The sequence below is a fragment of the Triturus cristatus genome, chromosome 4_2, assembly GCF_964204655.1.
Source record: "Triturus cristatus chromosome 4_2, aTriCri1.1, whole genome shotgun sequence".
In the NCBI taxonomy this organism is placed as follows: Eukaryota; Metazoa; Chordata; class Amphibia; order Caudata; family Salamandridae; genus Triturus; species Triturus cristatus.
The window spans coordinates 559,632,835-559,652,381 of NC_140586.1; the positions used below are offsets into that span (position 1 = coordinate 559,632,835).

General features: G+C 46.6%; 1 protein-coding gene across 3 annotated transcripts in view; it reads right to left on the reverse strand.

The window, feature by feature from the left end:
• DIPK1A (divergent protein kinase domain 1A) overlaps nucleotides 1–19,547 on the reverse strand; it is a 440,304-nt gene that overhangs the window by 100,690 nt on the left and 320,067 nt on the right. For all 3 annotated transcript variants that reach the window (XM_085602195.1, XM_085602196.1, XM_085602194.1), the window contains one exon: nucleotides 4,077–4,184. In XM_085602195.1, the coding sequence (XP_085458321.1) occupies nucleotides 4,077–4,184 (108 nt within the window). The remainder of the gene's footprint in view (nucleotides 1–4,076; nucleotides 4,185–19,547) is intronic.

Consider the following 19,547-nt stretch of genomic DNA (forward strand, 5'->3'; position numbering starts at 1 on the left):
GTAGTGGATAAGATCCTGCAAGGCTAGGGAGGTCATCTGAGGCAAGTTAAGATCTTAGGACTCTGGTATCAGTCAGATGCCATTCTTCATATTATTCTGTTTGGGTTGAGGGCCATTTGTCTGACTCTGAAGGCTTGTCTGTCATCCATCAAGGGGAGGCTGGTGCATGTCTTAAGGACAATACCATTACCAACTGCTGGTGCAACAAGCAGGACAAAGTGGGGTCCTGAGTGCTGTGCCAGGAAACTCTGCACTTATGCAGAGTGGTTGGCCTGCCAGGGCACTTACCTCATCGCGAACCACATGACAGGCTCCTTGATATCCAGAGCAGATGCCTGCTGGGGAGAACTCTGGCTAGATAATTTTGCCTCCAATGTCAAACGTTTCCGCAAGTACACTAGTTAGGAGAAGCAGATCAGCTGGAATAGAACACAATACTCCCATATGCCTTCCTACCCTTGCCTCTTCTTCCCAGAGCACTAAAAAAAGATTAAAAATATCTGGGTCCAAGTCATCCTAGTGGGTCCAGATTGGGTTAGGCGAGTATGGTAGCTGGAGCTTCAGGACACGAGCAACTATCCTCCAATCAGGCAACCACTTCACATGAATCTTCTGTTGTAACAACAGGGCAGGGTCCTGCACTCATATCTGTGCAATCTATACATACATGCATGGAGAATGAGCAGTAACTGAATGCATCTGACCTGCCAGCTGAAGTGGTCGATGCCATCCTTGCGTCAGGTGCACTTCCGCAAACTCCATTATGCGGGTCGCTGGGACAAATTAGAGGTCTGGAGTGGTGCTTGTAAGACTAATCTGTTACAATCAAAGCTGATGGACATTTGGCTGAGCATGATGTAACGTGGGCATTGTTGCATGTGTTCATAAAGCACTACTATCTTGTCAACCAGGTATGGCAGAAAGGGATCTTAGACTGCTCGATCCTATAGGACCTTTTGGTCTGAATCGACTGCACCGAGCCTCAGCGGCGGCCGCCATAAACAAAGGGTGCTGGAGCAGGAGGGGTCACGCAGGTGGTGGTGTGGGGGGTGTTAGAAATACATTATTTTTTATCCTCCAGCGTCACGTCCGCCGCCTCTCCTCTTCCTGGTTTCAAGCAGCCCCTGGCACGCAGACTCCCATCCACTCACCGTGCTGCAGAGCAACGCAGGGATTGGTCTGAGCGGGCAAGAAAGACAACCTGTTCAGACCAGGGAGTCAGTGGTGTTTCTCACGCCCGGCTGGCAAATGCAGCTGGGCTGGAGAAAACAAAAGTGCGCATGTGGGTTTTGGTCCGCCTGAGACGGCTGGCTGGCCAAAACACATATGCGCAGTTAGGGAGTGGAGTGCACGTAGCACTTCTCCTCCCCCTTCCATGCCTAGCCCCCCCTCCTCCCAACACCGCTGGCTAAGAGCCGGCAAATGCAAAATAAAACGATGCAAGAACATCGTTTTATTTTACATTTGCTGGCTCTGAGCCAGGCAGTGGGGCGATGCTCTGTTATCTATTCTGAGCGGAGGACTACCTGCGGTTAGATAAAAGTATCCACTAGAGCATTACTAAAGGAAAGTAACTTGTTCATTTATATCTTTTTTGTGTGATATATAAATACATACACACAATGCCAGATTTAAACATTTTAAGCAAATACTGCTTGGCAGAGTAAGAGGCATTGGAAAAAATTAATGTTTGGCAAGGTGCAGTGGCTGTTTTTCTGACACATTCAACAGGGTGGTGTATCCCAAGGGGGTGGGGCAGGACAAATAGTTGGGACAAGGGGCCCATAAGTTGTGGAATGTGGACCCAACCGTCTCCCAGGGAATGTGGAGCAGATATTTCTTTGTTAATAATGCTGTTCTTTGCTCCTAAGAACTGGTTTCCCTCCTGCTGATTTATCAGTATTAGGAAGGCAGCATATTACCAGGCCTCCAGATTTGTAACCTTCCTGTATGCTTCTGTGCAGTATGTGAGACCATCATTATTTTTAATTTGTTTAATAAAATATTGAAGATTTTAATTATCTTGCAAGGAGTAAAACAAAAAGATACATGCTGAAACAAATATTTCCTCATATAAACTATTCCAGAAAAAAAATCTTAATTTTTGACTACTCATCACAAATGAATTTTAAAATCAATGGACAGAAAAAAAATAAAAAGCATGAATCCTCATTTACTGATTTGCTCTGATACATAATGAAAATAATTCCTACACATACATTAGAACTGTTAAGAAGAAAGTGTAAAGCAGCAATCGAATTGCAAATAAATCAATGATCACTCCTACCGGCGTTCTACACATGCTTGCTGGTGTAAAGAAATTTCATGTTTTTGGATCTGGTAATGTGAGCTTTTTGAAACGCAGGGTCAGTCATAATATGGCAGTAATTCTCGTGACTAGTGTCTTTGTGTTGGAGCGTGCCCTCTTTTGCTAGAGGGCACACACCTTGAAAAGGTACCTGCGCCTTGAGAAAGTACAGTTGTAGGATTCGGAAAGCTATCCTTTAGGCATGACTCAACACTTTTCTACTCTGTGCAGATTGTAGATGCTATGATAGGAGGCACTGGATGGGAATGATCAGGCAAATATCTAAGTTTGTGCTTACAGAGTGCTCGCACTTCGCAAATAATATATACTTTCACAAGCGCTGAAGCAAACTGACTATATCCTTTGGAGGGGGTGTTCAGTGTGTATGCATTCATTATTTATAGACTTGAGTAGGTATTTGTTTGGAAGCTAAGAAGTCAATACGAGTCGTCTCTTCTCATATGTCAGTTGTAGTACTTTGCATGCGTGTTTTTCTTTCCTCTACAGCAGCGGTGTTGCTGTAATTATTTGAACAAGTGCAGTTGTCACCATAGCACAATAGTGAAAGGGGCTCCATCCATCCTATTTATGGATGTCTTTACCTGCCGAACCAAGGCTAGCTGCTGGGACCCATTTTGCTTGAATTTGGATGTCATGAACACTGGGACACTGCTCATTTAAATCGCTTCTATTTGTGTGTGTGCTTGCCTGCAGGCTCATTTATCTCGTTCTATTAGAATGTGTGGAGTTTACACACGTGCAGAAGTGTTAGTATCAAGTATGCCTCCTATCTAGACAGTCATGTGTTTGACGTTTATGTTATGGTCGCTGCCTTGTTAATTTGGTCGCTTACAGTGGGGGCTAACATGTCTACATGTGAATTGAGGGGGTGCTTTTATCGCTATTCTTATTTTGTACAGTTGGGACACTGTTGCCAAACATAAACATGAGATACAAATTCGAGTATTTTTTGTGTTTAGAGACGTTTCATGAGGCAACTTGACGGTTTGCTGCTACAAGCCAGCCCCATTCGGGGGCTGCTCCAGCGCTCCGAGAGGGGTGCAGAGGTGAGCTACATCTCGGCGGCGCTAATCATTCCCGGGCAACGGCAATGATAGAGACTAGATAAACACCTATTTCTTGCTGGGATAGGTATGCTGTACAATCCATCTTAAGCTGAATTTGTAGGGCTTCCTAGGTTCTACAACTGCTACATTTTAGCATGCCGCTTAGACGCAGCACTAGGGAGTTAGGATGCTCGGAGCTTGCTAAGGACGACTGTAATGTTCACATCGTTTCCGCTGGTCATGTCACGCATTGCTGCATTTATTGTTGCATTCTGTGCGATTACCATTCATATTTTATGCACTAGACTTGGATTTCAGAAATAAACGTTTCATTTTATATTTCTTATTGCTATTTGGAGTGTCTTATTTATTTACGAAAGAGGATTTGGAGTTCTGCTGTGTCCCTGAACTCAACTGGAGGGATTAATTATGACCAGAAGACACAACCCGCACAGTGAGTCACGTATGGATAACAGTCCAACTGGATGTCTAATTTGTGTTGGTGCATTGAACCAAGTCCTTGCATCAGGGGAAGAATTCAGGCCTCTGCAGCACTGGGAGGAATTCCAGATTGTGACTATGGCCCAATGCACCTTTGCTACATCACGGGCAGAAAAGCATTGCAAATATGACATTCCATGAATGATTTTCCATACAGAAACGCAATGTGGAATAACCTTTACCCACACCATTTTAATTACCTGGTTGTTCGGTTTCGTTGACAAGCATTTTCCAAAAAAAAGCGTTTCCTTTACACAAAGGCTGTCACATGCCGATCCATCAATGATTCCCTTTTTATATTTTTCACACTAAAATTAAAGAAAAAATAAAATTAACCCAACACAGGTAACATTCTGCAGTGCAAGAAACGTCAAATGTATTAAAGAATTCAAAGTATTGTCATATAGAAGTTGTTTTCTAAAGACCTATGCAAAGTCTATTGTAGGCCAAAAGCTTGTAACTGGAGAAACGCAGCAAAAAGAAAACACTCATGGCCCAACGCTGCTAGACCTGGACTTGTATAACTTGCTTTAAGAGTATGTGGATAAATAAAACATAGTAAATGCTTGGGTGGTCCTCCAAATTTTCTCTGCCCAGAGGACTGCACTGAAAGTGGGTCACACAGAGTTGCTAGAGGTCACTTCCTATTGCAGAATAACTAGGACTAGGTCAGGACAAACCTCAATCAGGTTGACATCAAATATCCCATATTTTGGTGGGTTAAAGTATGATGACTCGCTCCCAAACGTTTTGGTTTGTGTTGTTTCTGTCATTGATTTTACTATGAAAGGCTTCAAGAAAAGTGCATTTTTAACAGAACTTAAGTCAACTGCTACAGAATGCATCTTGCTCACTCGCATTGATAGCAATATGGAGGCCAAAGCATAATCAACTAATACTGTAGTGCGACAGGACAAGTACAGTCATTCAAATTATGGATTTGCAACAATCATTTAATAAAGTCTTTTCATGTTTTCAGGTTGTACCCATAGACAAGTACTAAAGTTGAAACTGTGAATGAGCAGCACAGCTTCTGTATCTAACAAAGAAAGTGTCTCAAGCTCTGTCGAATCCACTTTTACATAACCCTTCTTTTGCAACTCGCCAAATTAAATTTTTCATGAAGGTTTTATTTTAGTATTCTATACTTACATGTATTATTTCCATTGTAAAATATGGGGACAAAAGCATGATTGGCTAGAGGTAAAAGCCCTCCACTTCCTCAATAATGGTAGTAAATAGGATATTACATTCCGAACAGCTGCATAAATGGTGTATTCCATGATGCTTTTCAGAGGTACTTGTTTTTGTTTTGAAAAATACCTACGTAACAAACTCAAGGCTGCAAGGGATGACATTTCTGCAGTAAGCTAAAGTTACATTGAAGGACCTCACGACTAATAGTAGAGTTGCTTCCCTGCGTGAAGCCACTGTAACATGCAATCTTTGAGGAAGTAAATAGTGATTTTTTTTTTAATTCAGCTTTACCATACTGTGGTAATAAAATGTAATGTGACCTTTGAACTCTACTGATAAATGTGTGAGTGTGCATTAGTACAAACAGATCGCAATAATGTTTAACTGACAACATTTATTTTCAATGGCATGCCATAAATATATGTAGCAAACAATGTCGTTTTATTGAAGGTTACACCTATCTACTCTGCAACTTGACCCAGAGAACAGTAGTGTCCTTGAAGAAATCATTCAAGGAGTCAGTTGAGACAGAAATTTGATTTTACACAACTGAGAATTTCAAAGAACACTTTGATAACAGAGGTTTCCTTGAGCTCCTCATATGCTTTACTAACTTTCAGGAATTTTCACCGAAATCCAGGAAAACCCCATGAGCCCACAGAGTAAGAAGCCAGTGTAATAATCGCTCAGCCGACTTGACGACTGACGTAAAGAGAATCCTCAGACTTCCTGTTCAAGATATTCTACAAGTCCCCCGAGCAAGCGTGAGTTGGGACACACTTACTCTTCCGTATGCAATAGGTGGGTTGAATGCTTCAGATCTGGAGGCCTACGACGGAGCCGCACAATGTATGTTTACCCAATATTGGTTTCATCCCCCTGGAGACCTGCCTCATCTATGGATAGAGTACAATGCAGCTGCCCCAGAGACACTGAGAAAAGCACTGTTTCATAAACCAACATTGCATTACAACACCGTGGACTTACTGTGTACCATACAACATGCGTGGAAGAGAAGGGCTGTGCAGCAGGCTGTCCCGCTACAATACCCGCCGCAGGTTTTGCTGGAGTGGTCTCCTTGGTTTCCCATAGGCCAGGAATGAGCAGCTGCAAACACACTTTGGGGGCTGGGGCTGCATTGGATGGGTGATTGCTTATTAAGATGACGTCGGGAGCAGGTGAGAACGCAGGGTGGCACGCATACTGTTTTGGCTCAGTTTCACTATTACGGGTGCGCACCTTGATGCAAAACTTGCCGGAGCGGAACCACTGGAGATGCCCACGTTGATCTACCTACTCCAGGCGACTACACCCCAGCGCATTATAGCAAGGCTTTATGCATGCTCCCAAGATGCGCAGCAGCACAGAGTCAATAAGGCCATATTGGACAGGCAAGAGGACTTGGGCTTACTTATTACTGATAAACAATGGACTTATTGCTGTGACTGACTGATTGGTGGCAGTGGCTATTTTGACTGTGAAATGTCACATGAAGCCCTTGGGGTAGTGGACAACCAGACAGAGTCCTGTGTAGCTTTGGTGACAGATGAGGGTCCAAGGAAGTATGAACAACATAGAATAGATGGTGAAAGAGCTGTTAACATGCCTTTTGCCCAAATAAATATTAATGTGGCTAAGGAACGAGATCAACAAGATGTGCACCAAAATGAAACTCCAAGCATTGAGGGTCTATCATGCTCTCTATCAGATGCAGCCCCTTGTCCATCACCAATCTTTGGGAATATTGTAGGGGGAACTAACCTTGCAGGGCATGTATCGTTTCTATCTTGGAATGTGGCGGGTGTAGGATCTAAACTATCGTCTCCAGATTGGGCAGACTTCATCTGCAAGCATGATATCTGTCTTTTTCAGGAGACCTGGTCTCTAGAGCCTGTATTTATGTTGGGCTATTTGAATTTCTTCATTCCAGCGGAAAAAAGACCGAGGGGCCGGTCAGTGGGAGGCTTGGTCATCTGGGTCAAACAAAGTCTGAAGTGTAACATCCAACCTATCCCAACCCAGACTGATGATATTCTAGGTATTAGGTTGACTTGCCTGCCAAATTTCAAAATTGATATATTTAATGTATATGCTAGGGGTTTACCAGGCGGGAAAAAATCTGAGGTGGTAACAGTACTGAACACTCTCGTTGAATCCTCCTCTGATGATGCGCTCCCATTAATTGCTGGAGATTTTAACACGACCTTTGAGCCATTAGGGCCTCAAGATATGTTTTTAACAGAGGAAGAGGACTTAAGATGGGGTGTTCCACAGCTCGAGACAAAGACAGTGAGTAAGTGGACTGAGGCGGCTCTATATATGAAAGGGTTTTGCCTGGGCAACCAAATGAGGGCGGCTAATGGCAGAACAGTATCTGATAGGACATGTAGTAAAACGTTTGACAATGGTACCAGGGCAAGTAATATAGATTACATCTTAGTGCATCTGAAGATGTGGCATACCCTTGTGGACATGGAGTTTAAGATACGGACTGAAAGCGACCATAATCCATTGGTCGCTATTTTTAAGTTAGGGCTGGGAGATAGTAGGGACCGAGCTACCGAAATGATAGGTCCAGCTGTCGCTTTAACAAATGATGAACGCCACCTTAAGTGGCATAATGTAGTAGAGCACCCTGATCTTATAGATAGCATTGAGACCCATGTCGAAGAGGCATTGACACTTATGATAGCAGCTGGTACCAGTAGCCAACCTTTAGCAGCATTTGAGAGTATACACAAAAAATTATTTGCCAAACTCAAATCCTGTTTCTGCAGGCCTTTCTCAGGAAATTATGTCCCTAGAAGCAAACAGGAGAACTGGTTTAATGCCTCCTGTAAACAAGCTCGTAGATCCTTGGGACTAGCATTAAAAACAAAAGATCCAAGTAAGATCAAAGCAGTTCGTAGAACTTATAGAGAGGTCCAATGGAAAGCAAAAAAGGAATGGGAGGAGGGTGAGTGGCAAGACTTAAAAGCAGCATGTACAGATAAAAACCAGAAAAAGTTCTGGAATATTTTTAAGTGGAAGAATGGTGAAATAACCGACAGTCCCCATAACCATGTCCCTCAGAGCTCCTGGGTAAAAAAAATTAAGTCGCAATATTCAAAAGGTACTGAGGATGCTAGTACGTACCTCCAGGAGAGGCTGTTTTACAACAGCCCTGTGTTTAGTGTCGAGGAGGTTGATATCGCGCTTGATATGGTTACCCAGGGACGTGCACCCGGTATGGATTGCATTCCGGCCGATGTATTCTTGCATGACAGGCAAAGATGGAGTCCATATATTACCCATCTAGCTAATGCCATAGCGCAGGGAATGGCTATCCCTCATTCTTGGAGAGGTGCAGAAATTGTCCCGATATACAAAAAAGGGGACAAAACATTGGCTAGTAATTACAGGCCCATTAGCCTAATTGACGCAATGCAAAAAATCCTGGGCCGGCTGGTTTTGGGCAAGATCCAAACCTGGATGGAGGCTAGTAAGGTTTTAGGTCCTCTGCAGGCTGGGTTTCGCCCAAAAACCAGCACTATAGATCAGATCTTCAGGTTTGTCGTCCTCTATTGGAGGACGGTGGTCTTAGAAAAAGGGGTTTTGTATGCCGTGTTTGTCGATCTGAGGGCGGCCTTTGATCTGGTTCCACGCTGCAAGCTATGGCAAGTATTGGAGGGACAGGGGATGGCACCGGAGTTGCTGGCATTGGTCGTCCGCTTGCATGAGGATAACTATGCCCGGGTCCGATGGGGCCGGCAGGGTGAGGTAACTGAGTGTTTCCCCGTGGAGCGGGGAGTCCGGTAGGGCTGTGTCTTGGCACCGACCCTGTTCTCACTCTTCGTGAACGGGGTTGCCGAGTTCCTCGCCCAGGTCCCCTCGGACGCGCCGGCCATGGTTGGCACTCGAGTCCCAGTCCTCATGTTCGCGGACGATACGCTGCTGATTTCCAAAACTCCGAGTGGCCTGCAGCTTACCCTCCGACGCTTTGAAGAGTTCTGCTTGATGCGTGGCCTGGAAATAAATGTTTCCAAGACCAAGTTCATGGTTCTTAACGGTCCAAACCCGTGTAGATCCTACAAACCCTTTAATGGTGTAATCTCCATGAATGGTTCGCCCTTAGAGCAGGTCAATGCATTCACCTATTTAGGAGTCACGTTGCAGAAGAACATGCATTGGAAAAGCCAGTTAGATCTATCTATCTTGAAGTACCAACAACAGACGGGCTCCCTTTTAAAAAGATTTAAAACCTCGAAAACGCAGCCAATTGGCCCACTCCTTGAAATTTACTCGATGAAGGTCCGCAGTTCATCTTTATACGGATCTGAGCTATGGGGGTATGGCAACAATCCAAAACGTTTGAATGCTATGGAGAGTGAGTTTATCCGGAAAGTAGTCGGTGTGCCTCAGAGTACCCCTCTGTTATCTCTTTTTTGGGACCTTGGTCTAAAGAGCCTGCAAGATACCGCTAACTTGCGGCCATTGTTGTACTGGCGCAGGGTCTGGTCAACTGAGGAGCTCAAACACTATGCCCTGGGCCTAAAAGAAATAATGGAAAAAGATATTTTTCATAAAATAGACTGGCTGAGGTCTATCAAATCATTACTCTATAGACTAGGATTGAGTAATTTATGGGATGACCCCCAAAATGCGGTCTTTCCCTCTAAAGACATCATGAAAGCTAAGTACTGGGAAATGATCACCATGGAATTAGTTTCCAATGGGAGTACATCGCATTTAACAGCCAGATTTTTAGAATTTAAGGCCTATCCTAGACAGGAACTATTCTGGAGCTTGATCGAAATACCAACGGATCGTAAACTTTACTTTCAGTTTAGGATAGGTACTCTCCCTATTCGCTCATTTACATCCAAATGGGCCAAAGGGTCCGAGGATAAATGCCCCAAATGTAGGGATATGTCTGAATCATGGAGTCATTTTTTGTTCTTTTGTCCCCTTTATGAGCTTCCACGCAAAAAATGGGTAATACCCGTTTGTCGGCTCATAGGCACTAGAAAGCACGAGGAGGCATTAAGAATTTTGTGTACAGATCCAAGCCCGACTATTGCAATAGCAATGGCAAAATTCATAAAGTGGGCTTGGATAATTCGGTCCAGACAGTTCCTTACGAAAGTACCCAACGGATAGACATTCAAATGTAGCTATTCAACTTTTACAATTATTTGTTTATTCATCCACTAATACTCATACATAAGATTCCTAGATTAGGATACCTTGCCATCTTGATTGATTCATGTTAAGGAACACTAAACATTGTTGCCCAAAAATGGAATGTTCTTAATCGTCTGTATGTATATGTCCTAATATTTTTTTAATATTGTTTAACCTAAATGGAGATTAGTGTAACTAACTGCCTTGTATCATGTAGAAAATCAGGTTTTGTTTTAATTCATGTTGATGTAAATAGATGATACTTGTTACTTTTATGACTTAATTGTCGAAATAAAGTTTTTTGAATTTGATAGGAAAATTCGCTCCATTCCAAGGATGTGCCACAACCTATGCAGCCATCCTGCACGTGTAGGCAAGCGGTTCGTCCCCCAGTGTGCAAGAATGTTTTGGAGGGCTGCCCCCGAGGTCAGAACTATTTGTCGTCCTTTACATGACTTAAGTGGGAATGTGAGAGCGTTCGGTAAGCATAAGAGAATGTATGTTGGGAATCGGGGCAATTCTGTGTCGCAATGCGTATCTATATCTTTGAATACCTGCAACCAGTAGGACGAGAGCTGGGGGCAGTCCCACAGTATATACGTCAGGGTGCCGGGTGACCCGCATCCGCGCCAGCACAGGGACTCTTTAGTTGGATTGCCTCTATGAAGTCTGGCTGGAGTGAAGTATCAGTAAGACCCTATTTTAGAGCCGGTCTCTACAATGGATACATTGCTGCAGTGTGTTTGGCCATATAATATACGTCTTTCCAGTCGCGCTGAGTAAATGTTTGTTTTAATTCTATTTCCCATCTATTTTGACTCGCCGTTATGTGGTGTGTTGGAGCCCGTCTTATTAAGCAATAGATCTGCAAAACCAGATGATCATCAGTAATTTTGGATAGCAGCCATTTCTCAAATGCGGTAAGGTGGCACTCTGCAAATGGTCAATTACTAGAGTGCATGACCCAGCGTTGTAATTGCTGGTACCGAAACCGTTCCGTTTCGGGAAAGCCTGGTCGTTCTCGGAGATGTTCAAAAGACAGCAGGCCTTCTACATCGAAAAGGTGACCAATCGATCTGCTGCCTTCACGTGTCCACCATGCGAAGGTCCTTGCATCCATCCCAGGGGAGAAGGAAGGATTTCCCACAATAGGAGTCAATGGGGACGGAAAGGTAGTAAGAGCTCTTTTCTCCGCTATTCTATCCCATGCCTTTAGGGGGGTCCGTGTTACCAGCGAGAGGTAAAGATTTAGGGGTCTGGCTAATTTCGGGAGAAAGGGGATCCGCCATAGCACTCGTTTTGCAAGTGCCCTGTCCATAATAATCCAGTGCTTTTCTGATTCTGAACACGACCACTTGACGAACACCCTAATCTGGGTCGCCCAGAAATAATCATGGAGTTGGGAATCCCAAGACCTCCCTCTTCTGGAGGTCTATAACTAAGGTCTCTTCGCATACGGGGTCTTCTGCTCAAACAAAGGATTCTAGTTCTCGCTGGAGCGTGCAGATCATGCCCTTGGGTGGTTCCAATGGAAGGGTCTGGAAGAGGAATAACATCTTACGTAGTATGGACATTTTAATCGCCGCTATCCGGCCGAGCCAGGAGAGTGAGTGTGGTCTCCATCGACGCAAATCATCCCTTACGTGATGAAGTAAAATAGAATAATTTTACATTACGGTACTAAGTAAGGACGCGGAGAGTTGGATCCCTGATAGGGGTTCGCTGTTGGGGCCCACTGGATGGGATATGCTTTCCTCAAATCATTTAGTGTAGGGTGTTCCAAAGTGAGACTGAGGGCTCTGTGACTTATGAACATTAATTTTGAAACCCGCTGCAATGGAGAATTGCTCCAGCTCCGACAACATGGCCAGAAGGGATGTTTGGGGCTTTTCTAGTTTCGCTATGACGTCGTCTGCGTATAAGCTAAGTTTGTCTATGTCCCCCCCAAAACGTACACCAGAGACTATCTCGGACACGCTTGGCCATTGGTTCCATGTATAAAGCAAAAAGCAAAGGGGAGAGGGGGCAGCCCTGTGCCTCATTGAATAAAAAACGGGGTAGATGTGTGACCGTTCACTCGACCGTAGCAGAAGGGGTGGTATATATCCGCTAAAGACCCGGGCTATAAATCTTTTAGGGAGCCCGAAATGTTGCAGGGTCGCCTCTAGATAAGCCCAGTTGACCCTGTCAAAGGCTTTTTCTGCTTCCATCGACAGGAGCATGTGTTCAGTATCAAAACGTCGGGCTTCATCTATTATGTGGAGCAAGCACTTGGTATTGTCTGCGCATTGGCGATTGGGGACAAAGCCTGCTTGATCTGGGTTAGTTATCCCAGGAAGGAGAGGTGACAGGCACGATGCCAGAATGCCTGTAAATACCTTGAAATCAACATCAAGGAGGGAGATGGGCCTGTACGAAGCACACTGGCGTTTATCTTTCCCGGCCTTGGGTATTACAATAACTGAGTCCTCTAGCATCATTTTGGGAAGAGCGGATGACGTCCCTATTGGGGTTTATACCCTAGTGAGAATAGGGACTAGTATGTTGCAAAAGGTTCTGTAAAACGAGGCGGAGAAACCATCTGGCCCGGGGGACTGGAGTGGTTTCTGCTTGGACATAACCAAAATCACCTCATCGATTCTGATGGGGAATTCGAGTTCCTCTACCTGGTCTGAAGTAATGGAAGAGGAAGGCACTCCCTGAAGATACTGAGCTTGGGCTTGCGGGGAAAGGTCTTGGGCTTTATATAATTCTGTGTAATATTGCCAGAATGTCTCGGATATTTGCTGGTCGGTAACCCTTTCCTCATCCGTGGGTGCAAGTATGGAGGTGATATTAGATGCCTGCCTCTGTGTCCTCAATCTGTGAGTCAATAGTCTCCCCGCTCTGTCTCCCACAGTGTAGAAAGTGTGTCAGAGTCTAATCACCGCATACTCTGCCCTATCTATATCTAGTGCTGATAACTGAAAGGGCGCGTCCTCCAGTTTTCTCCATACCCTGGATGCTCTGTTCCTCTGGTGTATGCGTTCTAGTTCTTGTGCCTGTTGTGTCAAGAATTCTCTCTTCTCCCTACGGGACTTATTATCAGCCGCCGCTATTGCTATGAATTCTCCTCTAACCACTGCTTTTAGTGTGTCCCAGAGGATATCTATAGGGGACTCTGGGGTGTCATTTGATTCCAGGAAGTCCCCCAGGGCTTTTAATATTTGCTGGACAACTTCGGGCAGTGTAACAATGTATCTCGGAGACGCCAGGTACGGGAGGAGGCCTGGGACCGTGGCAAAGAGAGGGTCAGAATTACCGCTGAATGGTCTGGAAGTGTGCGAGGCAGTATATCTATTTGTGTAACATTGGGTTTTAAGCTCAACGTGCCTAGTTTATAATCGATCCGTACGTACATTTTATTGGGGTGAGAGTAGAAGGTGTATTCCCTAGCTTGGATGTGTTTATCTATCCATATGTTGAATATGCCTGCATCCATGAGCATTTGCTTCCCCTCTGCTGTAAGGGCTCCAGTCTGCCCTGTTCTTTAGGCCGATCTGTCTAGGGTGTTGTCGAAAGCTATGTTTAGGTCTCCCCCCATTAGGATTGCCCTGTCTGGTGTAATGTTGATTTCTTGCACCGCTTTCAACAGAAACTCCTCTTGACCTTTGTTAGGAGCATGAACTGTACCTATTGTAAATGTCTGAGAATCCAGATAGGAGGAGTATGCCAGCATCCTGCCCTTTAGTTCCACCGGTTTGAGCCGCAACTTATCAGGGAAGGTGTTCGAAATGAGGATAGCTACTCCTGCCTTTTTAACTGATAGGGAGGAAAAAAGCTGTTGTGAGAATGCCCGAAACCGGAGTCTGTGGGTCTCCCCGGGTAGGAGGAGGGTCTCCTGGAGGAGGCATATGTGGGCTCCAGAATTCTCAAGACATGACAGAATGGGGCGGCGCTTAATGGGGCTATTCAATCCCTTTATGTTCAGGGTCAGAATCTTAAGAGACTGGGTCATGACTACTGTTGTGAGATATATCTAGTGTGCCACCAGGTAGGTTGTGGGGGTGTCTACTGTCAGTGAATTCTATTGACCCGGTGGGGTATAGTGGTGGGTCTATGGGGTGCGCTGAGGTCGGAGGGGGGGGGGTGTGGGGGAGGACATAATGTAAACAATAACCCCAAGTAAATATAACAAACAAACAACATGTCACAACAAATAGTGTAAGTGTCCTGGGCGTGCATACCCATGGAATGGGGGTGAAAAAGTTCCAGGTCTTCGGTCGCTCTGTCCCCTCCAGGCCCCGGCCAGGGTATAGTTACCTAAAGTTACCATTTGCACTCAACTTCGAGTTTATGGGGCAGTTATCATTTCCGGGATTGTCACAGGGGAGCTCACTCCGGGCCCGTAGAGTCCTCTCCCAAGGACGCCAGGATGGCCCGCCACTCTTTCGCTAGGGATCGCCTGGTCTGGGCACAGCCGCGATGAGCCAGAGTTTATCGTTTTCCAGCCACCAGAATCCCACTCTCTGCCCGATCCGACATTTGGTGGCGGACTACCCACAGCGTCCCCCTGAATGTATAGCAATTGACAGGCCTCTTTAACTGAGCGGACTTGTTGGGTTTTGCCGTTGAGGCGAAAGATAAGGTGGAATTGATGCCCCCACAAGTATGGGATTTTATTGTCTCGGAGGTGTGTAGTGACGGGCCTGAAAGCTCTTCTTTTTTGAAGCGTTGAGGCTGCCAGGTCCCGAAAGAGGATGGGCCCTGGAACAGAAGCGGATCGCTGTCTCAGGCCATCTGGAGGATGTGCTCTTTTAGCTGGAACTCATGCACGCAGGTGTGGATATCTGGAGGCGGGCCGGAGAGGGCCTCGCCGGGCCCACTCTGTGTGTGCGATCCAGTTTAATCTCCATCTCATCCGGTACCTCTAAGATCGATCAGAAAAGGCTCTCCACAAATGCTGCGATATTTTGCCTCTATGCACCGCGTGGTATGTTGTGGATACGAATGTTGTTGCGCCTGGAGCGGTTCTCTAGATTTTCCACATGAGCCTGGAAGTCTAGGTGCTGGTCCATCAGGCGGATTACCTCCTGCTGGAGGAGTTTGATCTCTTCGTCTCTGCTCGAGCCCTGGGTCTCCAAAGTGTCCACCCTGCCCCCAGTGAATGAACGTCTTTTCTCACCCCACATATCTCCTGCGCTAGGTCAGTCTTCATCATCCTCAGATCTTCGCGGAGCGAGGCAAAGAGAGTGTCAATAAAGGCGCGAGTGGGCGGAGCCTCGGACTTTCCGGGCTCCGTTGATTCCGACTTTTCTGTGTTGTTGGGTACGGTCGATTTAAGTAGCATGTGTTTGATTGATCTATCTTTCTTCCCCTTGGTAGTTGTCATGGTCAGGGATTAGAAGGGCTCCGCTCCTCTGATCTCCGCGGATGGTCACCTATCTCCTCTCCCTACTGCAGCTCTCGGTGTGGGCCAGCCCCTCAGCAGCAGTCGAGGCTTCCCCTCGCACAGTAATTTAAGTCAGGGGGGTGGGCTTGTTATAGATGTTAAACCATAGCCGTCTCAGGGATCCAGGGCTCTCTCAGCACGTCGCCACGAGGTCCTTTGGTAGCTGTGTGCGTGCGGCGTATGATGTTAGCTAGTGGGTCCCCTCTGTCCTCCACTGCACTCTCAGGCTCTCTGAGACTCTTCTCCCTTAGGATGAGGCCCCACCGCTGCAGGGGTGGTGGGGTGAACTACGTGTGCCCTCTCTGCTTGCTTCTGGGGGGGCCCACTCAGCTCCTGCTGCCCCCTCCCCCCCTCCAGCACCACAAGAGTACCACGGCTAGAGGGGTTGGGGCTTGCTGCAGTGTCACAGAGTCGTGTGGCCCGGAGCCGGCGTGCGCCCTGCTTCTCTGCCTCTGCCGAGGGCAATTGGGGCATAGACGCTCCCTGGATCCAGAGCTCCATGTTGCTATCAGGGTATCAACCCTCTCTCTCCGCCAGTCAAACGGGATCGGTGCTAGAAGGCCCAGGGGACCCCTGGGGGGACTCTGTCAGAGGAAGGGTCGTCTGCGCAGTGGCCGTCCCCTTCTCCCTTTGGCGCTGTTCCTCGCAATCACTATGGGCTGCTGCCATGAGTGGGCCACTGCCGCCTCTGCTCTGCTGGAACCCTCCAGGCATCCTACCGACTGGCGTGGCTCACTAATAGACCAGGCCCAGCAGCCCCTTCACTCAGGCAGTGCGACTCGCTCCGCCAGCGCCACAGGACTGTTTTCGCTTTTCCTCTATTCAGGTGGGGGGGGGGGATCACGGGCATTCTGATCCTCTCTTCCCCATCCGCAGCACCCCTCCAGGCGGCTCCCGTCGTGGCCCACCGGTTCAGGCCACAAGGCCACGCCTCCTCTCTGCCTCGTGGGCCAGCTCCAAACTCGGGTCCGGCAGCTCTTCCCAGCCTTGCCGGATGTGCACGGTGCCCTCCATGCTTGTGTCAGGGGCACCGGGGAGCAACGCTCTCTTTCCGCAGTCGCCCCAGTGCACTCGACTAGTTGCTGCGGCTAGTCTACTCAAGGCTACGGCCGGAGGCCTGGGCTTGGACCCTGAGCGACAAGCAGGCACGACCTACTTGGTCGCCATCTTGGTCACGCCCTCCCTACAATACATTTTTGAGAAGGCTTCTGCAAAGTACGGAGTATAAACATTAACGACAGTAGGGGCTGTGCTGGCATTAGGAAGCACTGCCAATTCCTGGTCACTAATAGGGCAACCAGTCACTGACCAAAGAAGAAGAGCTCCAAGTTCGCACCCTCCAACACTCCTCCACCTCATCGAAACACCAACTATCAAAAAGTTCATTGTTAATTTGGGAAGGAAAGACTCTTACCAACTTAATAAACACACATTGGTTAGGTCTTAGCACAAGTCTTGGTGAACGACTGGCAGCTGCAGCACAAGAAGCTGGGATTTTCCAGAGAAATGCAGTACCAACAATTTTAAAGTAAAGAACACAACACAATACAATTCCCAATACAATGTAAACAAATGAAGAGAAAAATATAATAAGCAAAAAAAACAAATTCTTAAAATCGAAAAAGGGCGACCAGAGATATGAATTTTGAAAGTTTTAAGGCAAAAAGTGCCAAGTAAAGGTAAAGCGCCAATTCTCTGTCAAGACCGGAGGCGAAGATTATTCTGTTCCTTCTCCGCTTTTTTATCAACAGCAGCCATAAGGAACTTCACATAACAGAATAACTACATATCCCCTTAAACACCAGTGAAGGTAGGAATGAAAAAACATTGTCAAATCAGCCAATCAGAGCTCAGTCCACAATAATAAAGTCCTCTGTCCCTGTTCATTCTCTCTCTTTCTTCGCTGCTCCACAGCCCTCAGGTCAGGTCTTGAGTCTCTACTCTAGATGAGACCTTCTTTTCTTGTATTTACTGTACTTATTGTATTACATGTGGTATATTATTGTTGTTTGCCGTTATGCCTTATTGTGCCCTGAGATTGTGCCGGTAATTCTTAAAGATTCTCGTACTTGGCGCAGTGTGCAGGCCCTCAGTGGCCACCAGAAGGTGTCAAATGTTCCTCGGCCACCACGTTCGTGAGGCGCTCATCGGGCACAGGACCTGTCACTAACAGGTGGGTTTCTTCTTTATTATAGGCATTTTACCTCTTTGTGCAAGTTTAGTACTTGTGGGCTACTCATGGGAACGTTATTGTCCCTTCACAAGTTTTTTCTGAGGTGGGCATGGTGTGTGCCGTCGACGGCAGACCACTAGATGGCACGGCTCTCCAGGTCAACGACAGCACATTGCTACTTCAGGGATCCACCATCGGAGCACTTCAAAGAGAAACGGTCAGAAGAGTCTTACATGCTGATCAAGGATCCGCTCTTTTACCCCGCCGGGCCTAGAGTGCGAAGTCCTTCTGTGTTCAGGGTCTCCATGCATATGGTGCTAAAAGCACACGCTTTTGATGCCGCTTTCATCGTCGAAACGTAGTAATCAATACTTTTTTAGTACTAATAAGTGCTTGTGGGGACACGCACCCAAGACCTACCCAAGTATTTCAACGACATACAAGTGTCCCGGGGAGAGCCCCTTCTTGCTGTGCACACCGTTTACTGCACTTGCTACCCTTTGCACCCCAAATCCTTACCATGCAAGACAAACTGACCTTCTTCATGGAGGAAGAACAAGTCCAATATTTTCCTTTAGACAATGAATTCTGTGATGCTGTGGACCAATCCATCCACAATACGATGTCATATGCCATGGAGCCCTTTGAGAGGAAACTAGAATGACTAGCAGCTGCCTGCCCTATACCACTCTTTGAGAGGGATACCTTATACACCTCTTTGGATGCTCCACCTCCTGGCTCCCTCTTCCTCCCCCACAACCTGGTAAGGCTTGGGCCAAACGTAGGAACACGGGGGATGAGGACGATTTCGCACGGTTCAAGCGAGAATATCTGGCCAAGGAGACATCTATTATGCCCACTCTGGCTCTATCAGGGAGCCATAACAGCTGCACCCCACTCCCTCAACAAATCGGGATGCGGATGACTCCCAAGCAAGGTCTGATGTGGATGGAGAGCAATCCAGGCCTTGGCACCTCTCCTTGGGGGGGTTCTCCTCCAGCCTCCATCAATTCTGCTTTGCCCGATGATAAGCTAGATCCTGATAACTTGATATACCCTAAGTCCGCTGAATAAGTCCAAGCTCCAAATGCGGCCTCCTATGTGGCAAGTCGATTCAGGAAGTCTCTTGACAAAGAGGTTCGGAAATGCCTTCAAGCGGCATGCACCCGCCCTTCATTAGAAGGCAAAGTCACACTCACACCTGAACTAGATTTCAAAATGGCGACCTTTCTCGCTAAATATATGTGAGACCCCAAAAAGGGTATTGATAGGTCCTGGAAAGCATGCCAGGACAAGCTCCTGGATGTGATAAGGCCTTTAACAAAGATGTTGGACATGGCAAAGGATGCCAAGGCTTCAGGGACCCTCATTTCCCATGAAATTCTTTCCATCTGGGCCCAGCGGGCTCTTATACTTCTAGGTAATGCTAACTGCGCCTTGTCAACTGAGCGCCGCAGGTCTTTCCTAATTAAGGTGGATCCTAAGCTGCGGGACCTAGCACAATCAAAGACCCCCTTTATTAAAGAACTAGGGAAATTCATCTCCACCTTTAACTCCCTGGATAAAGCGCAGGTCTCCATTTAACGCATATCCACCCCTAAGGTTTTCATCAGGAGTATAAACATGAACGACAGTAGGGGCTGTGCTGGCACTAGGAAGCACTGCCAATTCCTGGTCACTAATAGGGCAACCAGTCACTGACCAAAG